Source organism: Lissotriton vulgaris, chromosome 2_2 (assembly GCF_964263255.1).
Source record: "Lissotriton vulgaris chromosome 2_2, aLisVul1.2, whole genome shotgun sequence".
In the NCBI taxonomy this organism is placed as follows: domain Eukaryota; kingdom Metazoa; phylum Chordata; class Amphibia; order Caudata; family Salamandridae; genus Lissotriton; species Lissotriton vulgaris.
The window spans coordinates 32536665-32558774 of NC_141688.1; the positions used below are offsets into that span (position 1 = coordinate 32536665).

Consider the following 22110-nt stretch of genomic DNA (forward strand, 5'->3'; position numbering starts at 1 on the left):
TCCGTTCCCTTACATGCGGAGGCCGTCTGCAATTTAAACCAGACAGTGTGCAGATTCCTAGATTGGGACTTTTTAGATGGAAGAGACCATACAGTGGCATCCTGTAAGTCTATGTACCGGTTGTCATCGTGATAGGGTAGGGAAAACTCTTCCCCATCCTCACCACTGTCGTCTCCAAAGGCTGGCACTGGTCTAATGTCTGTGCATGACAGTGAGGCAGTGGAGTCACGTCTGAGTCAGATGGATTCAGTTGAGGCTGCAGCACATCGAGATCCAGATGTGGCCTTGTTCAACGTTGACTTGGAGTCAGACACCACAAGGGGTTCCAGGTATTCACCCAGGGCTCGTTCCATTGGTGCAAACGCTTGAGGAACCGATGCTATTTCAGTGCTGGTGCCAACCGCATCCCAGTACCTAAAGCAGGTTCAATGGACCTAGATGGTACAGAGGGCAAACCCGCCAATGGTAAAAAGACTAGGAGTTTTTGCGGATCTTTGGGTCCCGAAGATGAGCCAGAGGGAGCAGGAAGCATTCTAAAGATGTGCATCATCACCAATCTTAAGGCCTCAACCTTCTGCGCTGTGATTGATGGACCACAAACGCAGTGTTTTGCAACACAGAAAGGGTGGCAGGTACTATTGTTGCACTAACCGACAGTTATTACAACCGTTTTTTGGTTTACGCTATTATTTCCACTTCTGCCCACCTCCTAAGACCAGCCACCAGAAATGGTCTTAACATATAAACTTGTTTAACACAACAGTGGAGAGGCAACGCGTATCAGTATTACTTTATGGCTTTAGATGCCATGCATTTGAGTCAACATAGATGATAGGAGTAATGGTTGTCCAGACGGTGACGTGATTTTCAAGTGCCTTTATTGTGTTCATAAAATCCACAGCCAAAATCCACAGCCTACGCGTTTCGCCCAAACACGGGCTTCTTCAAAGATTCAAAGATCGAGGATACCCTGATGTAATTGTCAAAAATGCCAGGCCCAGATGTGAATTGATGAAAAGAGAAGATCTACTCAAATCTAAACCTAAAACTGAACAAAAACGTATGACAGTGGTTTCCAAATATTCCACTATGAGTAATAAATATCGAAACATCATCTTGAGGCATTGGCCACTATTGAGCAAGGAACCTGATTTCAGAGGACTATTTGAAGAAAAATCCATTTTTGCATACACCCGTGGTCCAAACATTAAAGAACTCTTAACTAATCCCAAATCTGCAAGTTCAAATTTGAGATATCATGGACTGCAACGCTGTTACAATTGCAGCAATTGTAACAATGTGATCAAGGGCAATGGTTTACACCATCCGATGAGAGTTCACAAAATTAAACTTAAAGTCAATGCTACGTGCAATACGTCCAATGTAATTTACCTATTGGAATGCCCATGTGGCTTATGCTATGTTGGGCACACGGAGAGGAAAATAAGAACCAGAATCCTGGAACACAAAAGTAACATAAGAACAGCCAACACTAAGTCATCGGTGGCCACACATTTTCTTGAACGAAGACACAATGTAGCACAGCTACAATTCACGATCTTGGAGAATGTTGTGAATCAGGAAGGCATGAATCCCAAGAATAAACTACTACGTTACCTGAGCATGATGCAGCGCACAGGGCTAAATGACCGCATGGAATTCCTTTGTTATCTTTGACTCTGATTGTATTATATTTGATGAACCATGAATGTTTGCTTGATCCACGATTTACAAGTCTATACTAGTACTGGCATGCACTTTCATATATTTTTGTCACATTTATAATTTTTTGTATTGCATTTAGATTTGTATTTCTCACTGTCATCTGACACACTACAGTATATCCTTTTTTTCACTTTATTCACACGGTCCTCGTATATCACATAGTCACGTTATAATATGTCCACGTTGTATTTTCACCCTTCCAATATGGCCCCTGTGTTCCACTCAGTTTCCCCATCCCGCAATGGTCACCGCGTTCCGAACTGTTTCCAGTCCGTCATCCTTGTTCCCTACAGGCTCCGGCCGTGTTACTCTTAAACACGAGCACCAGCCGATCACTAACGCCTACGCGAGCAGAAAGTTTGATTTTACCGCGTTCTAAGCACAACCCCAGTAAGTACCGGCTTCGGGTGGCGCCTTTATCTGACTAACGCACACAATCGTTCTTTGAATGATCACGAGCATGTTAAGATCACGCATTTTGTCATTAACTGTTATCTATTATTGAGGACTCAGTTTTACTCTATCCTGATACTTTCAGTTTGATATTTACTGTGATCACCATATCGAGCACTTCCCACCGCACATTGTCGTGACGCTTCAACTTGGTTTTTATTCCTTCCTTCCCCTCTCTAGATTGCATGAAATTTAGGTCACGGTTATCTCTCTCCCTTTTCAACCTCTAACACATCGACACTGTTCTAGATCGTCATTGTGGACGCACCGTGCATGTTTATGAATTGTAGAGATTTTTCACATTATATTGGATATTTGATGTCTAGAAATTTTTTTTGTTATGTATAGGAGAAATCCTCTCTGAATATAGTTCGTTTTCATTTTGACTTACAGACCACTCCCCTGACGAAGGGCTGAACGAGCCCGAAATGCATAGGGATGTATGGAAGAAAAATTGTGGATGTATTTACTGATGCTTAAGGAATACTTGTACCACATCTAAAGTGAAATGGAATTACAATGAATTTTTGAAAACAACAATTACAAAACAATTTGGAATGAACAATGTGTCTGATTGAACTTTATTATACCTGGGGGCAACTCCCATTGGGAACTTGCGACTTTGTGTTTACCTCAACGCTACTTTGTTCAGACAGCGAAGCCCTGGCCTGCACGCAACAACTTCTCATCTATTCAACTTTGGTACATTAAAAAACGGTGCGTGTCTTATCTATTTAAGCCCATCTCCAGTTACACATTAGTTGCTCCAACTAATCCATTGTAGTGTAATAAGAAAGTGTTTTACAGTTGTGAAATATGGGAAAATGCTACTTTGGGTGATTCTGTGACTGGATGTGACTTCATGATTTTCTTAAGCACAAAATGCTAGTTATCTTAATTTAGACCACACCCCTACTCAGATAGGCCACACCCCTTTAATAAATTTGCCACGCCCCTTTTAGATCACCTCCAGTTTTTTTTCCCCACTTAAAGCCCTGGTGTTAGGAACTGTATCCTTTTCACATTTAAAACTTTTTCTGATGGAAATCTCTTCACAGAGAGAAGAAGGAAGGAGCGGCGCTCTGGATTAGCTCCTGAAGGAGCGGAAAGAAAGTTACTGATGTCAGTGCGCATGGGTGCTGCTTAGATACGCCTCTGTTTGTCACTTCCATAGCGGAACAGCCTTGTTGAGGAGTCACACTGTGCCACCTACAGGTGTGCTGCAGCACTGCATGGGATCATGTTGATGCCTAGTGGAAATTTACAAGGTGAGGAATCTGCAGCTAGAAGTATTCACGAGAATATTATTTTTTAGTTTCTTGAGATGGATAAGCAGAATTAAAAGAGACAGTACCCAAAATAGGGGAGGGAGAGAAAGAGAAAACAGGATATATAGGGCGTAGAGAGAAGCTATGAGAACAGAGGACAATACATGCATTTAATGATGCTAGTGGTACTGTAACTTTGTGATAAATAAACACATCATCCTTATCCTTACCGGCATAGTCTGGCAACCATGAAGGCTGTGGATTGCTGCTTGGGCCTCGGCATGGCTTCCATACTTGACAAAAGCACAACCTGCATGCAAACATGAGAGATGCTTTATTAGGAAGAAAGGACAGGTTGGAGGAAAATAGGTCAAGAAGTAGCGCAAAAAGATGAAAGCTTCTAGTATTGGCTGGAACAATCATTGAAAGCTCACAATGAAAGAGAAGCCTTCAATCCTCCATGTTGAGGGGCAATTCTTGAGAAGGGTATAGCGGGTCCTTTCACGTGCCGTTAACTCAAAGAGGCAAGGTTTTAGGGGCACTCTACTGATAAAGATGAAAATTACTATAGCCAATAAAGCAGCTTCCCATAAGTGTATCAGTCCCTAACGGTATGCTGCCATTATTGATGCTGATGGCCGTGCACTCGGCCATCCCCTCCTGGACAAAGACGCACTGGCCTGAAACACCTCTGGCCACTCCAAGCCCAGCACTGAGTAAGTTGGAGATTGTGTGGCAGAATAATCCCACACACGAATTCCTGCAATAGTTTCTTGCTCATCAAAACAGAGAAGGGGAGGGGAAGCATGACTAGGCCAAAACTGATTGAATGAAGGAAGACCACGATCCACATCTATTGGATATTGCTCGACTGAGAACATCCTTGTCTCAATGTCGAAGTGAGGGATAGATATGCTATGTTTGGCGATTCGCAAACCAGTAGCAGAATGGTTTGTGAATTGCAAAACAAGATGTTGCGATGCACAATTAGGAAATCACAAATCACCAATGTGCTAAGCGTTTGCCCATAACGAATTGCTGCAAAAGATAAAGAAATTAACTTGCAAAATACCATGTACTCAAAGCAGGTGGCAATCCAATGTCAACATTAACAATTAATGCAAAATGCATTTAAACAATCACAGTACATTGCCACTCTGACATGTTGTGTTACGCGATGATTTTAGGTACACATCATAAACAATGAAAAAGGCAGGATATAAATAAATGAGCACATTAATTATAACTACAGCAGAGGTTTTGAATTCTAAGGAGAAAATACAGTGCATCAAAGGTATTTGAAACATACGCTGCATAATGACCAATTGGCTCACAAGTACTTACACATTATTGTAAGAGACACCATATCAAACGCTTTTACGAAAATAATGAAGCACGATACAAAGAAGGAAAAACAATCGCATATTAAACATGTCGTAAGGTGCAATGACTTTTCGATACTCTTCCATATCAATTAGTAATGTGGCTTTCACTGCAGTGCGTAATGTTAGTTTGCAGTTTAAAGGTTCACTGCTCAAATGCTGACAATGCACATAGTGCATACAAGGTCATTTCAATTAAAAATTGCCTGAGTAGGGGATATATAACAACATTTTATTTAAAAAATACACAAACAAAGTGTTCATTATTATGCAATCTAGCCAGCACTATATTCAAATAAAAATAAATAAATAATACAGTTTATTGGATAACAAAGGTACATGTTATACTACTAAATCATCAATGTGTCTATATGTGTGAATTGAGCAAACAAGACAAACCTGAGAATAGTTCTCATCAGAATGTTAAAATATTATCACTTGTGCATGGAGTACAATATATATATAAACAAAGCCCTCAATTATATAACATATAAATGCCCTAATGTATGTTAATGACTGTTGATACTACTTGTATTCAACATGAATTGTGCAAATTACATCAACTCATTAAAACCAAATGTACCTGCAACATCCTTCGACCCACCTGAGTGCAGGCGATGACAGCTTGTGCGTTCAACTACATCGCGACTTACTCGGGTACTCATGCTTTAGACCCCTGCTTGAATACTATTCGGGCCCACATGCTTTAGATCTCTGTACATATAACCACACTCTACATGCCACCTGCCGGCTACCCTCTTTGTCCCTGTGTGTCATGAACACTTTGGGTGAGTCCTGCTGTCACATGGACAAGTTATCCCAGCCCTAGACTCAAGGAGGGGTCCACAGCGTTGCATTCCCTCCTTGAAGGAACTTAAAGCTCGCTTTGAACACATGGCTGCACTGTGTCAGCTGCAAGGCCTACTGTATAGTTAGTTCAGGGGTTTCTTTCACATATGCCACAACTGTGGACACATTGTGTTTCATTGTATGTATTCTTCTACCCAGCAAGTTGTGGTTTACAACTGTCTCAGCTGTAGATACAACAGTGAAACCAACTTCCGGCATTCTTGTCTAGCTTGTGTGTCAATGTCTCAGCAACAGGGGTGTTGTGTTTGTAATCCCAGCCTTCAGAGAGCTTTCTTGGGCAGAGTGAGGTCACTGTGGGGGTGTCACATTATCCCCTCCTTTTCTTGTTTTTCCTGTGCCATTTCGTCAGTATTCATAATGTCATTCTCTTCCTTGTCTGTTGGAGGTGGGAAGTCTATATTAACTATGGACAAATACATCTTTTCATATTGACAAAGTGATGTAATGACAAACGTTTTAAACATTGTTTGTGAATACTGTCAAATAATAAATAAGTCACTTTTGATGACCCCCCAAAGTAAGCTTTTTGTTTTAGAAATATAAAAGTCACAAGTGTATGGGTAAATGCTCTTAAATGATCATTTATGAATGTATTACAGGTGCAAATGATGTGTGAATTGTCACATTCCACAAGCCTGCATCTTCTACGCGGCAGTGACTTACCGGTTGATGGACCTACATTTGCATCATATGTTGTACTTTTGGTGGCAGTTGGCCTACCTGCTGGACCAGACACTCAAGTGTGTTGCCCCATCTCTTCTGTTGATGTGGAAATCGTTTCACAACTTCTTCCTTGTCGGGGGTGCTAGGTAGCGCACAAGCGGAATGGCCAACCTAAGGTGAGGCTCCCACAGCCTGGTGCACATGATCCTGCCCAGATGGCCACAAATGCAAAAAAACGGCCGATTTGAGATGTCCGAGTACTGAGGAACAAGCGAGGCGTGTCTGCTGACAATCCGTCGCTCTTTGGCGCTGCAATCGGCAGGTGCTGAATTTACCGCTGTGAGGCCCTGCGCAGCCTGGAACTGCTGCGCGGCACGGACTGCTACGCAAGAGATGCGGTTCCCACGTGGCGTGTAGGCCGCCGGGCTGGCTGCTACTGCGACAAACACTGAGGTGCGGTGAGAGGTGTATTGCCGCGACGCTGCATGCCACATATGAAGAATATTTAAAGCGCAGGGGCCAGTCGGATAAGCTCCCGAGAAGTGGAACCATAACAGGAAAGTAACACCGCGCAAAGCGGGACGCCCTCAATGCAAAGCTTGCGAGTTTGACTGTACATAATACACTGTAGATACAACAGTTATCAACGGGTCATCCTCACGTGAAATCAGCCAAGATCTGAGTCCCGCTAAATGATTGCTCGCGTCTGTGGCACCCAATGCGCATACCGCTGGGAATAATCTGTGCTATCAGACTTCAAGAGTCAGTGGATATAAGGCCTCTAAAAAATATTCAGAACGTACAGGAGTAGGAGGGTCTTCTCCTATTAAAAACAAGAGTTCATTCATTGGCAAAAAGTGCATGGAGCCGCAAGCCGATCTCAGCGGGCAGTATCAGGAACTGTACTTGCACAATAATTGCTTCTGAGTCAAGTGCACTGCCATAACACAGTTGTTGAGAAATTCTGACGAGGATCGGCACAGAGGAGCAGACAACCAATAACAAGCTTAACGGCACCAGGCACTTGAACACCCCCCAACTCGGTGTCCAGTGTCATATACAAATTGGCTGCAATAATGGGGAAACCTGACGCTTCGGCTGCCACGACTCAATTTTGATGCTAAAAAAAGCGCTCACCTGCATCAGTCAGAAGTGTTCAGTGGCGCTGAAATGACAATGCAAGAACCCCTCCCATCACAGGGTGAGGACATGAAAGCAATTTTGCTTGAGATCAGGCAGCGCTACCATCACTGGCAAAATGGACGCCATGACTACACGCATGTACACTATTGTCCACAAAATAGATGGCCATAAAGAACGCATAAAAGTGACTGAGCGCCGCATCTCGCAAACGCAAATGGACAAGCTACTGAAAATAAGTGCTGCGAAGAATGAGGATATCGAAGCGAGAAGCCGCAGGAACAACATTCTAGTCCTAGGTATTCCAGAAAGTACAAACACGGGCAAAATGGAGAACTATATAGAAAAATTACTGCTGGCAGCAGTGGGGGCGGAATCTCTCTCCCCTCACTTCATAGTCGAACGGGCTCATCGTTCTTGGGCCCGAGACCTCCACCTGGAAGCACGCCTGGTCCCATTATCGCACGCCTCCTAAAGTACAGGGACCAAGATGTTGCCCTGAGAGTGGCGAGGGAGAAGAAACAACTGCATTTTGAGGGCGTACCATTCACCATATATCCCGACTTCGCGGCAACCGTGCAAGAAGAGAGGCGTAAATTCCTTCCTGTTAAACAGAAGATACGACAAGCCCAAATAGATTATGCCCCATTGTACCCAGCTTGCTTCCGAGTCACCTATCAAGGTAAACAAACATTTTATACGAAACCCCAACAAGTTGAAGAGTTTCTGAAACATATTAAGTGACAGAAAGCTCCTACACATGCTCCAGAGGACTCGCCCAGACCGGTCTCACCAAACTCGGACTGACTGACTACATAAGAAAGGGGCCATAAGTTCAGCACGTGGGAACCAGAGGCGCTCCTCTGATGGGAAGGAACGGACTTAAACATACTTTGATCTTGTTACCATGAGACATCTGAACACTTCAGCAAGTTGAGCCATATGACGGGTAACATGGGAAAAATGTCACCAGGCACCCTCAGGCCCTGACGGTGTCAGGAACTGGCAAGGCGCCTACCTAATAGAGTAACTGACTACATCTCCCAGAAGCCCTGAAGTGGGCGTGTCCCTATATAACAGTGAATTGGACCTTCCCTCACTGTTCGTGATTTGTACTGACAGACGTTTTCTGAATCAGAGTCCACAGTTGTTTGTAAGCGCTTCCCGTTTGTTTCCTGGATATCCGATAGCTGCTCATTTCTTTTGTTAAAGGCGAGTGAACAAGACGCGCCTTTGGTTAGATAAACGACCCGCCGTCAGACAGCTGCTGGCGGTCTTGGAGCTCCTGGTAAGCGAGCGGATCCAGGGGGCGTTTCCTTGGCGAGAGCAACAAACAGTGTTCCAGGGCTGGAAAAGGCACCAGCTGGAAGCGGAGTCCGTGAGTAAACGGAATTGGGACTTGTTTCGATACACTGTTAAGTAAAGGGAGCGCGTGATCTTAACGCGATTGCCTTAGTACTTTTGTTATATTCCTGTGTTGGAACAGATAAAAAGGATCCATGTTTTATGACCTTACACGGCTGTGTGGGTTTTATTGGTATTTGGTCGGAGTATAGAGCGGAGCGTAGTGGGGTGTTCTTTCTACACACTACCGTTCCGAAGAAGGTCACTAGTGTCCTGTTATCTAAGTGCCAAAGCGGAAGGTAGTGGGGTCCCACACCTTGCCGTATTTGGAGTTTTGAACCTTATTGAATTCCTGTGGATTATATCTATTAGAGCGGAGGACAGCAGTTGGATGCTGCGTCTTGCCGTGTCTATATCGGAGCTACACTTGTTTGTTCTTTAGAGACACTTCTTGCTTTACTCTTAATTTTGATTACACTGGGAATTGTGGTGTTTTTTTGGATGCGACATAAGGATATCAACAATTACAAGGAGGGGTACGTTCTTGAATGTACTAAAGAATACAAGGAGGGGTTCTTTACTTAATAAGAGTCTAACCTGCCTTTTGTATCCTTCAGGGACCAGAGGTACTGATATCTGTGATATGTCATAACAGGGAAAAGGCTGAGAACACTTCCTTCACAAAGGTGATCATTACTGAACTGTTTAGCGAGAATGAAATGAGAGTAGGTTGAGTTGTGAATAACTATAACCTGTGTGTTCCTTTTCTTGTCTTTCAGCTGTCCCTTCCCTGCAGCCCCCTTCCGTCCCCTCCTTATTCTATTTATATTTTCCCTCGCCCTATCCCTCGAACACACTGTGTTGTTTGGCTGCAGTGTGTTGGTGAGGTCGGGAGGTGGAGTTCTATGTGCTACAACCGGATCCTGCAGCGTGGAGCCTGACAGACGGGGGTCGAAACATCGTAACCCTGGCACGGAAGTGCGAGGGTTACCTGTGCGCCGTCCAGTAGAGTTTGTCTTACAGGAGATCCCCTTTGCAATTTTCTACACTTTGTATAACTTGAAAAGTAGAGTATTATCTGATATTGTGGTTTAAGTTTGAGGGAATAGGGAGGGGGGATGGACAGAAATTTCTTGCATGATTTGGATGCTTCAGTGGGTGGGGGAGGTTGGGGGGTTTGTCACTAAGGCTATCGATATATGTACTTTACAGCAAAACAGACAGAAGTTTGATCACATTTTTGTTCTCAATGTGATAAGCACTCGCATACGATGTAAATGGTATGGCACACATCGGGCCCGATTCACAGAACTAACTTAAGACAACATCCTAAACTTACTACCATTTTGGTATTCACAGAAGGCACTTACTCATTTTGGTATTCGCAGAAGGCACTTACTCATTTCGGTATTCACAGAAGTTAGGAGTCCTAACTTTAGGACTCCTAATGCCTTCTGTGAATACCGAAAGTCTTAAAGTTAAGATTTTTCTCAGTTTAGCAGTAGTAAAGTTAGGACTCCTAACTTTAGGACTCCTAAATGCCTTCTGTGAATACCGAAAGTCTTAAAGTTAGGGTTTTTCTCAGTTTAGGAGTAGTAATGTTAGACTTTAGGACTCCTAAATTGAGAAAAATCCTAACTTTAAGACTTTCGGTATTCACTGAAGGCATTTAGGAGTCCTAAAGTTAGGACTCTTAACTTTACAACTCCTAAACTGAGAAAAAACCTAACTTTAAGACTTTCGGTATTCACAGAAGCCATTTAGGAGTCCTAAAGTTAGGACTCCTAACTTCTGTCAATACCGAAATGAGTAAGTGGCTTCTGTGAATACCAAAATGAGTAAGTGCCTTAAGGGAATACCAAAATGGTAGTAAGTTTAGGATTTTGTCTTAAGTTAGCCCTGTGAATCGGGCCCATAGGGAGTACGGCTCATCCACCGACCAAACAACATCTGCGGATAATATCTTGGAGCGTCTGGGGGTTGGGTGACCAGCGAAAGCGTAGACAGATACTAGCATACCTGGACCGTATGTGTCTTGTAAAGCGCACTGCTGCCCTGAGGCGTCCTGGTGCTGGAGACCGCTGGGGAACCCGTCCTGGCTATCCCTGTGAGATGGTCCCTACTGGGTATCTCCAAGGTGAAACCAGGCATCCCCGGCGAATGTGGGGGGCCGTTGTAGAGATGAGGCAAGCTAATGCCCAGAGTTGCCGAGTGTGATCCCTGGTTAGAGTAGGCACCGAGGCGAGAATTATCGAGTCCGCTGACCCTGGTCTACGACCCTGCCGCGTCGGTAATTGAACCCTGGTCCCGGGCCGTTCTCTGCTTCCGGGTCTGCCGCCTCAAACCAGTGAGCCACACCACTCCACTGTCACTCCACCGTCACCAGATAAATATGCCATGCTCCAAGAAACCCACATCAATCCACACCTACCCACCATATTTGCCAGCAAATGAGCAGATCATAAGATATTCTCTCCATATTCCTCATATGCGAGAGGCACCGCAAATCTAATTAAAAAGCGGACACCTTTCACACCAGCTCGTACGATTATAGACCAACAGGGGAGATACACAATTGCAAGGGGGCGGCAGGGCATGGAAACGGTCACATTAGTATGTTGCTATGGCCCTAATATTGATACTCCTAACTTCTTTACCAACCTTTGGGGAAAGATTGCGAGCATAGCTTCTACCCATATAGTTTGGGTGGGAGATTTTAATGTAGCCCTTAATCCGGCATAAAATAGATCCAATACCGCACCACATCATTTTAATTAATCTCAGGCAATCCTGCATGGGATATTAGAGGAAGGGGGCTTAATTGATGCTTGGTGCCATACCCACCCTACTGCACGAGAAGGAACACACTTCACAATACAGGCTACAACATGGGCTCAGATAGATTATTACCTACTCTTGAGGGGACTAGGACCATCCATAAAAGACGTTACACATCTAGCTAGGACCTTCTCTGATCATTCACCTGTGTAACTCACACTGACAGCACCAGGATACGACGTGCCCAGATGCAGTTGGAAACTTCAGCCTATGGCATTATTAGATGCGCCATTTCATAGTGAGCTGGGTGATGAAATCCAAGATTTCTTTCAGAGAAACAAGGGATCCGTGGATAATGTAGAAACAATCTACGAGGCCTTTAAGGTCACGGTTAGAGGGTTTTGCATTTCCAAACGTTTTGGGGAACTCAGAGATATACAGGGCACATTGAAGAAACTGGAGAAAGACCTTGGAAAGCTAGAGACACAAATCGCCACAGGGGAAGGGGGACGGACGTAAACTGAATTTCGAGAAAACCTGTCAGAGTATGTTGACACTGCAGCGCGAGAGACAAAATTCAGGGGAAATATTGGCTGGCTCGTAAATATGGAGGGGGCGAACCGCCAGGGAAAGCTTTAGCGGAGGTGATAAGGCAGCCTCGATTCTACAACCATATCCCGCCTAATTGTATAAAACATATATAACATATATAGACATTATGGCCCCAATTGTGAAGGAACAATATGAAGAATCCCTGGAAAGTGGCCCGCTTCCCTCATCGATGAGAGAGGAACTGATTACGTCCCCACTGAACATTGGTAAATCTCCATTCTCATGCGATTCATATAGACCGCTATCGCTCATAAATTGTGACACAAAAATATTAGCTACGGTCATCGATAATCGCTTAGCCATTTTAATGGACAAACTTTTACTCCCTGACCAATCAGGCTTTGTCCCCGGTCGAGCCACCACACACAATCTACGCACACTATTCTCAATTCTTCAAAACATAGTTCCCGAATTGCCACTAGCCGCAGTGTTTTAAGATTCCATCAAGGCATTCGATTCAGTGGAATGGGACTAAATCCTTGCAGTACTACAAGGCATGGGTTTCCCCCCTCTGTTCACATCCTGGATACGATGACTGTATCAATGCCCCACGGCTGAGGTGCTAACTAATGGAAATTTATTGGCTGCATTCCCCATCTCGAGAGGCACCCGGCAAGGATGCCCGCTATCCCTCCAATTATTTCCCCTCGCGATCGAACCCTTGGCATCCAAACTGCGCCAACATCACCAAGACAAGGTGCTCCAATGTAATCTATGCCGAATTTTGATTTCCCTTTATGCAGATGAAATTACACTTTATATAGGAAACCCTCACCAAAATATCAATCCTCTGCTGCAGGAATTCATCGTTTTTGGAAAACTTTCTGGGGTTCATATTAACTGGAGGAAGTCACAAATATTCCCCTTAAAGCCTGCAGTCACCAGATTCTCCCTGGACTACCCGTTGGAATGGTGCGATACTGACCTGTGCTATCTAGGGATCCAAATCTCTGGTGACAGGGAAGAATTGATACGCCTCAATTATGGTACAATCGCCTCACCAGCAATGTCACCCGGTGGATCCCCCTACCTCTCTCGCTCGCCGGTAGACCTTCTTTGATAAAAATGGTGGTGCTCCCACAGGTTTTGTATTTATTCATGAACATACCTTATAATCCGGGCCGCTTTTTTTTCAAGGCATTCCGCACAGAAATAATAAGACTCTTCTGGGCTGGCAAACAGCTGCGAATACAATGGTCGACACTCACGAGACCCTATGCGCAGGGGGGATTCGACATCCCAGATTTTGAACTGTATTTCACATGCGCACAGGCCCACTATGCCTACTATTAGGCTAACCCTCCCCCCCAAGATACATGCCACAGGTGGCAGGGGATCACTGGCTAGCTGACCCTATACCTCTGGATGGGATGATACACGCATCCCTCTGCACACGCGACATAGCACCCACCACTTCAACGGGCATGGATGATGCATGGCATCACATTTTAGGTCTCCTTGAAGCCTCTAAATTGTACTCACTGTTGCTACCCTGTCCTATCAGCCCCGTATGCCCTTACTTCAAGAAAAGGGCTTTCGCAAAGTATGCAAACGTACCAATGTTACTAAATGGGGAGATCTCTTCCATAATGGCACATTTATGTTATGTTATTCGCTTTTATATAGTGCTCGAATCACCTGGGGGCATCTCGGCGCTTCACTCTAAATCAACTCCAAGGGAGGACCGCACAAGGAACAGGGACGGGTTTAATATAGGAAAGCTTTTAAATGTTTTCTATGTTTTCTAAAAATAAGGTAGGAGGGGGTTTCTCGTAGAGAGAGTGGAAGGCTGTTCCAATATTTGGGGGCAATATACGAGAATGCCATGCCTCCGTATCTAAGGAGTCTAATGCGGGGCACCAGAAGCAACTGCTGCGTGCAGGATCTTAGGGGGCGAGTAGGGGCATATCTTTTCAGTTTATTCTGGAGATACAGTGGCCCCTGACCCTGAAGCGCACAGAAGGTAAGGCAGCATATTTTAAAGAAGGATCTCTGTTTAATCGGAAGCCAGTGTAACTTTCTCAGCAGTGGTTGATTGGGGGTGCCGGCTGGCATATTCAGAACCAGCCTGGCTGCCGTATTCTGAATAACCTGTTGTTTTTTCAGGGATGTGGTTCCCACTTCGGCCAGCAGGGCGTTCCCGTAGTCCATGCGGCTCATAAATAGGGCCTGGGTTACGGTTCTACGATGTTCCATAGGGATAAACGGCAAGATCTTTCACAGTAATCTTAATCTGTAAAAGCATGCCCCTGATATTGCGGTCACATGGTCTTGCATGGACAAAGACTGATTTAATTTTATGCCCAGATTGTTGACACATGGTTTCGGGGTTGGGGGGGGGGGGGGGCCTAGTTGTAGCGGCCACCAGTCATTCGACCAGACTGTTGAGGCCTTCCCAAGAAGCATGACTTCCGTCTTGCTTGGATTTAACTGTAAACAGTTGTTGGTCATACACTTGGAGATTGCCGAAATTCCCGTAGCAAAGCAGAGTCTGTCAGCTTCAGGGTGTTGGCTGATGTTAAATAGCAGCTGGGTATCGTCTGCATATGATATTATTTCAAACCCCAGGGCTTCCACCACCTTAGCCAAAGGAGCCATATAGATATTAAAGAGAGTGGGGCTAAGGCAGGAGCCCTGGGGGACACCCTTGTCTAGTGATGTTTTCTTTGATTGGTGGGGTCCCGGTATGACCGTTTGGGAGCGATCTGCCAGAAAGTTCCGTAGCCATTTATGAGCCAGTACCTGGATACCGCAAGAGCTTAGCCTCTCTGCAAGCCTGAAGTGAGATATAGTATCAAAGGCCGTGGAGAGGTCAAGCAGAATCAAGACCCCGAACCACCCGCGTCCACTATTGTTCTCAAGGAGTCAGTCACCGATAACAAAGCCGTTTCTGTGCTGAAGCCTCGACGGAAGCCGGACTGTGAAGAGTCCAGAATATTATTAGATTCCAAGTAGCTACTTAATTGCTTGTTAATCAGGCTTTCCAATATTTTACCCAAAAGAGGGAGCAGGGAAATGGGGCGGAAGTTGGACAACTCAGACGGGTTGGCCGTAGGTTTTTTAAGATGGGACGCACAGAAGCCTCCTTCCAAGGTGCTGGAATTGTCCCTTCCCTGATGGAGCAATTAAAAATCTTCTGTACTGTGGGGGCCAGAATCTGAGATAAGAGTGCCATATTTTAGGTGGACAGAGGTCCGCTGGTGACCCCGACTTGGCAGAAATTAACGCCTCCTGGGTCTCAAGAAGAGTAATAAGACTAAAGTGTTCGAGAGAGCACTCGTACACTGAAGTATCATCGTCCGGATTAACGATGACCGGTAGACTATCCAGATTGTCTATAGGAAAGTTAGCATATATTTTTTCAATCTTCTCATGAAAGAACTCGGCCAATGAGTGACAGAGATCCTTTGACTCAATAGCCGGCTGTTTACACACCGTAGGTTCCAGAAAATCTTTTACGACGTCAAATTGGGCCTTGGCAGAATTATTAGAATGCTCAATTTGGGTTGCAATGAACATGCAACGTGCAACCTTAAGGTTTCGGTGGTATGTTGCCAGAGCACATTTATATAGTTGTTTAGATTGGCCCGTTTTATTGCGTCGCCATTGTCTTTCAAGTTTTTTACAAGCGGACTTTTCCTGACTAAGTTCTTGGGTAAACCATTTAGTTGACTTTCGGCTGGGGGTGGATCTGGGTTTATGTTTCATAGGGATAATAGTGTTCAACACTTTTTTCAACCGTTCGTTGAATTCTATCAGCATATTGTCTACATCTTGATCTTCTGGTTGTGCGGTGGTCTGGTAAGCTTCCTCAAAGGCTTGAAGGGTGAGCTTGTCCCGCTGCCTCTGTACAATGGGGCATCTTCCAGCGGACTGGCCGCAGGGACCCTGAACAGGCAAGGGGGATGAAAACTTGATCATGAAATGGTCCGACCAAACAAGGGGCTGTGAGAGATCGTATTTAAGAGCCTCAATATTGGTAAAGACGAGGTCAAGAGTGTGGCTGCCATTATGTGTAGGCCCATGTATTCTTTGGTGGAGGCCCAACTGCTCCATGTCTGTGAGGAGTTTGTTTACTTCTGGCAGGGCGTTGAGTTCCACGTGGAAATTAAAGTCCCCGAGTACCAAAAACTTAGTTGCTGCCAGGGCGTGCGTGGCTATCAGATTTATAAGTGTGTCCGTAAAATCTGTTTTTGGCCCAGGAGGCCGATAAACTAATGCTCCTGACCAGCTCTCTGAGGCTGAGAACATTGCATTAAAAATGCCGATTTCCAGCTCCTCATCCATGTGTACATCGAACCATGAGATATTAATATGATGTTTGCAGGCAATGGCTATGCCCCCCCGTTTTACCCGTCCTATCAAGATGAAAAAATTTGTAATTTTCGGGGATAGGTATTTTAATTGTCGGATGATTCGTGGAGTTCAGCCACGTTTCGGTCATAAAGCAAATCTCAGGGGAGTGGGAGTTTAGCATGTCCCATATTTCAAACTGGTGTTTGGCGAGGGACCTCACATTACATAAGATAAAAGTGTGCGCCTCCTCAGTGGTGGACCCAGGAGTATGTCTGAATGTGTCTATGAGACACAGCCCACTCCCCTCGATCTCTATTTATATGTACTGCTACGACAGGAAATGCAATCCATTATTCCGGAGTTCCCTCAGGAGCCCGAAACCTTGCACCACTACACCAAATGCTAAGTGCCGCAAGCCTGGGGCACCTGGTATCAACACTCTATCATAATATATGCATACAACATCCAGAGACCCGAACACATCTCGCATGCCTTGGAATGTGGACCAGGGGAATGAAGTAACAGATGATCAGTGGAAATACTGCTGTCTACAGACTGCGCATATCTCTGCTAGCTGCAGACTACGTAGTATACATTATAAGTTCTTACAGCGCTTATACTACACCCCTTCCAAAATGTTTCGGTTTAAATTGAAGGAAAGAGATTGCTGTGAGTGATGTAATAGCTCAGGAGCTGGGTTTCTGCACCTAGCCTGGGAATGTCCGCGGGTGCAGGAATATTGGGTACAGGTCTATGAAGCCCTAGAGAAGATGACATCTGTTTCACTGGAGTGGACTTCCTAGTAGCGCTCTTAGGTTATACCGAACAGGTTCCCAAGTTATATCCATGATACATTACTATATCGCTGGTGATAGTGAAGCGTAGAGTAGCTTGCAGGTGGGTTAAGGGGTGTGCCCCAAAATTCAAGGAATGGCTTGATGACCTAATATACTGCCAGGAACGGCTGACTATTTATGCTGAAAACGCTCCCACGTGCTTCTAGGCCCAAGGATATATAGGACCCCCTGCAGAGTTATCTCTTGGTGCGAGCTGCAGAGACTGTGTCTGACACACTCTGGGAGGCGGAATCTTAATGCTGTCATTGTCTCCGCTTCCCCTCATCTTCCATAACAAAGTCAGCACTACTGAGATGTAAAATGCCCTGAAATTAGAATGTAAAACTCTCTGATGCCCCTCTTGCAAATACTACTGGTCTCTTCTCCAATATACTCGGGATGGATGCTATGGGTAATATACTGCAGCCTATTCACTCCATAATCAAATGTAATGCTTCATATGTTATGTGACTGTACTAAGAAGGAAATGCTTTGTTATAACAAGATATTGCACTATCAATAACTCAATCCATACCTCTGCACCTGCTGCATGTACAAGACAAGAATGATGAAGGAATGCGTTACTTACCTGTAACTGCAGTTATCCAGTATTGGTATCTTTCATAGATTCACATGCCTGAATCATTCCCAGTTGTAGGGGTGGGAGTCCCCGGTACATAAATAAAGTAATATCATATAGACATATATACATAGTAATGGGCCAGAGGCCTCTCATTAGTAACCTATCCATGTCATTTTGTGAAAAGGACCAAACTTTGGCCAAGAGCCTATCAGCTATCACCACCCTCTAGAACCTTCCTGGAAGGAGCTGTGGTCCCTCAGATTTTCGTAAGCACAGTGCTAAGTAGTATATAACTGAGAGAACCAAGGTGAGCCCTTCCAGGGGAGGTGGGTTTGTTGCATGTGAATCTATGAAAGATACCAATACTGGATAACTGCAGTTAAAGGTAAGTAACACATTCCTTATCCAGTATTATGGGTATCTTTCATAGATTCACATGCCTGAATCAGAGTAGCGAGCAATAACAAGCACATTTCGAATGGTGCAACAGTAAATCTCACTAGATAATAAGATATCAATTGTGAAATGCAAAAGGTACCAAAAAGCAATAGTAGAGAGAAATGTGCAAGTAGACAGAAGGAAGGTGGGATGAAAGAGAAGGCTCACCTCTAGTGAAATAGATGGCGGAGCACAGCTTGTCCCACTGCTGCATCTTTCATAAGTTCAGTATCCAAGCAGTAGTGCCTGGTGAACGTATGAGGCGTCTTCCATGTCGCCGCTCTTCAGATGCCAATGATGGGCACTCCCGCAAAGAGCGCCATGGAGGTTGAGACTGCTCTAGTGGAATGAGCACGAACCTTGGAATGCAGAGGATGTCCTGCTCGTTGATGACAGAAAGCAATAGCTACAGAGATCCAACGTGAAATGCTCTGCTTAGTCAATGGAAGATCTTTCCTAGGTCTGCTAAAGGCAACGAAGAGTTGGTTAGATTTTCGAAATGTCTCTCTTCTGTGGATGTAGAACTTCAGACAGCATTTGAGATCAAGAGAGTGGAGAGACCTCTCTGCTGCGGAATGTGGATTCAGGAAGAAAGACCGCAGTACTATAGGCTCATTAAGGTGAAAGTCAGATGGGACCTTTGGAATGAATTTAGGATTAGTCCTCAGAATCACTCTGTCCTGCCTGAATTGGAGGAAAGGGTCTTGAATTGAAAAGGCTTGGAGTTCGCTTACTCTTCTTGCTGATGTAAGCGCCAACAGAAGAGCCGTTTTCCAGGAAAGATATTTGATGTCAGCTTTGTGTATTGGCTCAAAGGGATGTTTCATTAATTGAGCAAGCACAATGTTCAGCTGCTAGGCGGGCGGTAAGGATTTCACCGGAGGAAATGTCCTGAACATGCCTTTAAGGAATTGTTTTATGAGTCTGCTGGACCAGAGGGAAGCACCAGCTGAGGAACGTCTGAAACGAGATATGGCAGCCAGGTGAACTTTTATTGAAGCATGAGCCAGACCTGAGTTTACCAAATGAAGAAGGTAAGGTAAGGTTTGTGCAGGTGATGAAGAAAAGGGATGTATTTTCTTCGATTTACACCACATGCAGAACCTTTTCCATTTTAGGGAATACGTTTTGTTGGTACTGTCGGCCTGAGCCCGGGCTAGAACAATTCTGCATTCTGGCGGGATGTTTAAGTCCTGGAATTCTCTAAACTCAGGAGCCAAGCCAATAATTTGAGAGATGCTGGATCCGGATGCTGGACTTGTTCGTGATTCATTGTGAGGAGATTGGGGCACGGCTTCAATGGGATCGGCGGTTGCAGCGATAGGAGATGAAGCTCCATGAACCAGTGCTGGCGCGGCAAAGCTGGAGCTATCAAGATCAGGGTACAATGTTCCGCCTTCAGCTTCCTGAGGACCCTGGGAATCAGGGGAAATGGAGGAAATACGTACGCAAAGACGTTGAACCATGCGATTAAAAATGCATTCCCTAGAGACCCTTTCTGGGAACGCCAGCTTGCGTAATGTTGGCATTTGGCGTTGTGTCTAGTTGCGAACAGATCCAGGTGAGGCCTGCCCTATCGGGAGAAGATGTGACTGAGAAGTTGGTGGTCCAGTTCCCACTCGTGGCACACAGAGCGCTGTCAGCTCAGTGAGTCTGCAAGGACATTGACCGTTCCAGGGACGTATACTGCCCGAAGGGAATAGTTGTGAAGAAGTAGCCAGTTCCAGATCTTTTGAGATTCGCGAGACAACGTCAGAGACCGAGTCCCCCCTTGTTTGTTGATATAGTGCATTGTGGTGGTGTTGTCTGTCCGCACAAGCACCGGGGAGTTTTTGATCCGAGGCAGGAACGCTTGAAGCGCCAGGTAAACTGCTCTCAACTCGAGAAGGTTTATGTGCAGTTGTCTTTCAGCAGCGGACCACTGTCCGTTGATTCTGAGTTCTTGGAGGAACGCCCCCCAAAACTTCCAGGGACGCATCTGTTGTTATAATATGCAGCGAGACTGGAAGCAGGAAGGGCATACCTCGCATGAGGTTCTGTGGGTGAATCCACCACTGTAGAGCTTTTACCATGGGAGGAGTCACTCGGATTACATCTTCGAATGATCCTGTACACTGGATCTATTGAGTGGATAGCGCTTCCTGAAGAGGACGCATATGAAAACGGCAGTGTGGAACTAATGGGATGTAGGAAGACATCATCTCTAGCAGGGACTTGTAAAGGCGCACCGTGAGGGTTCTTCTGGTTTGTACACGGGCCGCCAAGGATGCCAGCTTGGATTGCCGCTCCTGTGAAGGGAATGCTTTCTTCTGAGCCATATCTAGGACCGGGCCTAGGAAAGTGAGACGCTGGGAAGGCTGAAGGACGGATTTGTCTCGATTGAGAGTAAGGCCCAAGTCATTGAAAAGTTGAAGACAGGCGTTGGAGGACTTGGTAACGCCCGCAAAAGAAGGTGCCTTGACAAGCTAGTCGTCCAAGTATGGGAAGACTTGGTGATGTTGTTGCCGGAGGTACGCTGCTACTGGAGACAGGCATTTTGTAAAAATGTGTGGTGCCGACTTCAGGCCGAAGGGTAACACCCGAAACTGGAAGTGTTTGCCTGCCACCGCGATCCTGAGGTATTGCTTGTGATTTCTGTGGATAGGCACATTTGCAAATAAGCGTCTTGAAGGTCTAGAGACACCATGAAGTCGTTCGCATTGAGGAGTTGTAGCACCTCCTGAATGGACACCATACGGAATGACTGTTTCTTGAGATACTTGTTTAGGTTTCTTAAGTTCAACATAGGTCTCCATTTTTTCTCTTTCTTCCAAATTAAGAAGAATCGGAAGTAGAACCCCTTGCCTCTCTGAACGCGAGGGACTCTTTCTATAGCACCTTTCTGGAGCATTTGTGAGAGCTCCAATTGCAGCAGATGTAAATTCTTGTGGAGCATTGGGCAAGGAGGAGTTTGAGGCGGAGTCTCGATGAACTCCAGAGAGTGTCCGAATTGAACTAGTTGGAGGACCCATCGATCCGTAGTGATTTTTCTCCAATTGTGTAGGAAAGATGAAACCCTGCCTCCAACTTTGCAGGGCAGAGAAGAAGTGGAGACCTGTGACAGAGTCATTGTCTTCTGGCTGTGTCCTTCTTTCCTCCTCTACTACGAAAGGAAGACTTCGTGTAGGACGACTGTTGTTGTTGTCTTTGCTGATATTGGGGTTTGTACTGCTGATTTGAGCTGTACGAGGACCGGTAACTTTGAAAATCTCCTCTTGAAGATTGGCCTTTCCCTCTGGAGCCCCGAAAGGGAGGATTTTTAAACTGGAGGGTACCCACTACCTTCGCTGTATCGGTATCTTTTTTAATACCTTGAAGCGCATCATCTATGTGTGGTCCAAATAGAAGTTGGCCATCGTAAGGCATGTCGAGCACCTTAGTTTGCACTTCCGGCCGAAAGGTAGTTGCTTTGAGCCAGCCTTGTCGTCGCAACACCGCAGCCCCAGCTAGCTGGCGGAAACCCGTCAATACGATGTCCATCGCACAGTCAATCATCTCTGAGGCTGAGCACTTGCCTTCTAAGAGAATCTTTTTTGCCTCTTCTTTTTCTGCCTTCGACAATGATCCCAAATATGGGACGATATCAGCCCACATTTGACGGTTGTAACGTCCTAACAGTGCCATGGAATTTGCAGCTCTTACTGTCAACGCGGACATTGATGAAAACCGCTTTCCAATATTGT

At 45.2% G+C, this 22110-nt stretch overlaps 1 protein-coding gene across 1 annotated transcript in view; it reads right to left on the minus strand.

The window, feature by feature from the left end:
- Window positions 1-22110, minus strand: part of CELF6 (CUGBP Elav-like family member 6) — a 675122-nt gene that overhangs the window by 76400 nt on the left and 576612 nt on the right. The window contains exon 5 of the mRNA XM_086959242.1: window positions 3677-3756. Within this exon, the coding sequence (XP_086815368.1) occupies window positions 3677-3756 (80 nt within the window). The remainder of the gene's footprint in view (window positions 1-3676; window positions 3757-22110) is intronic.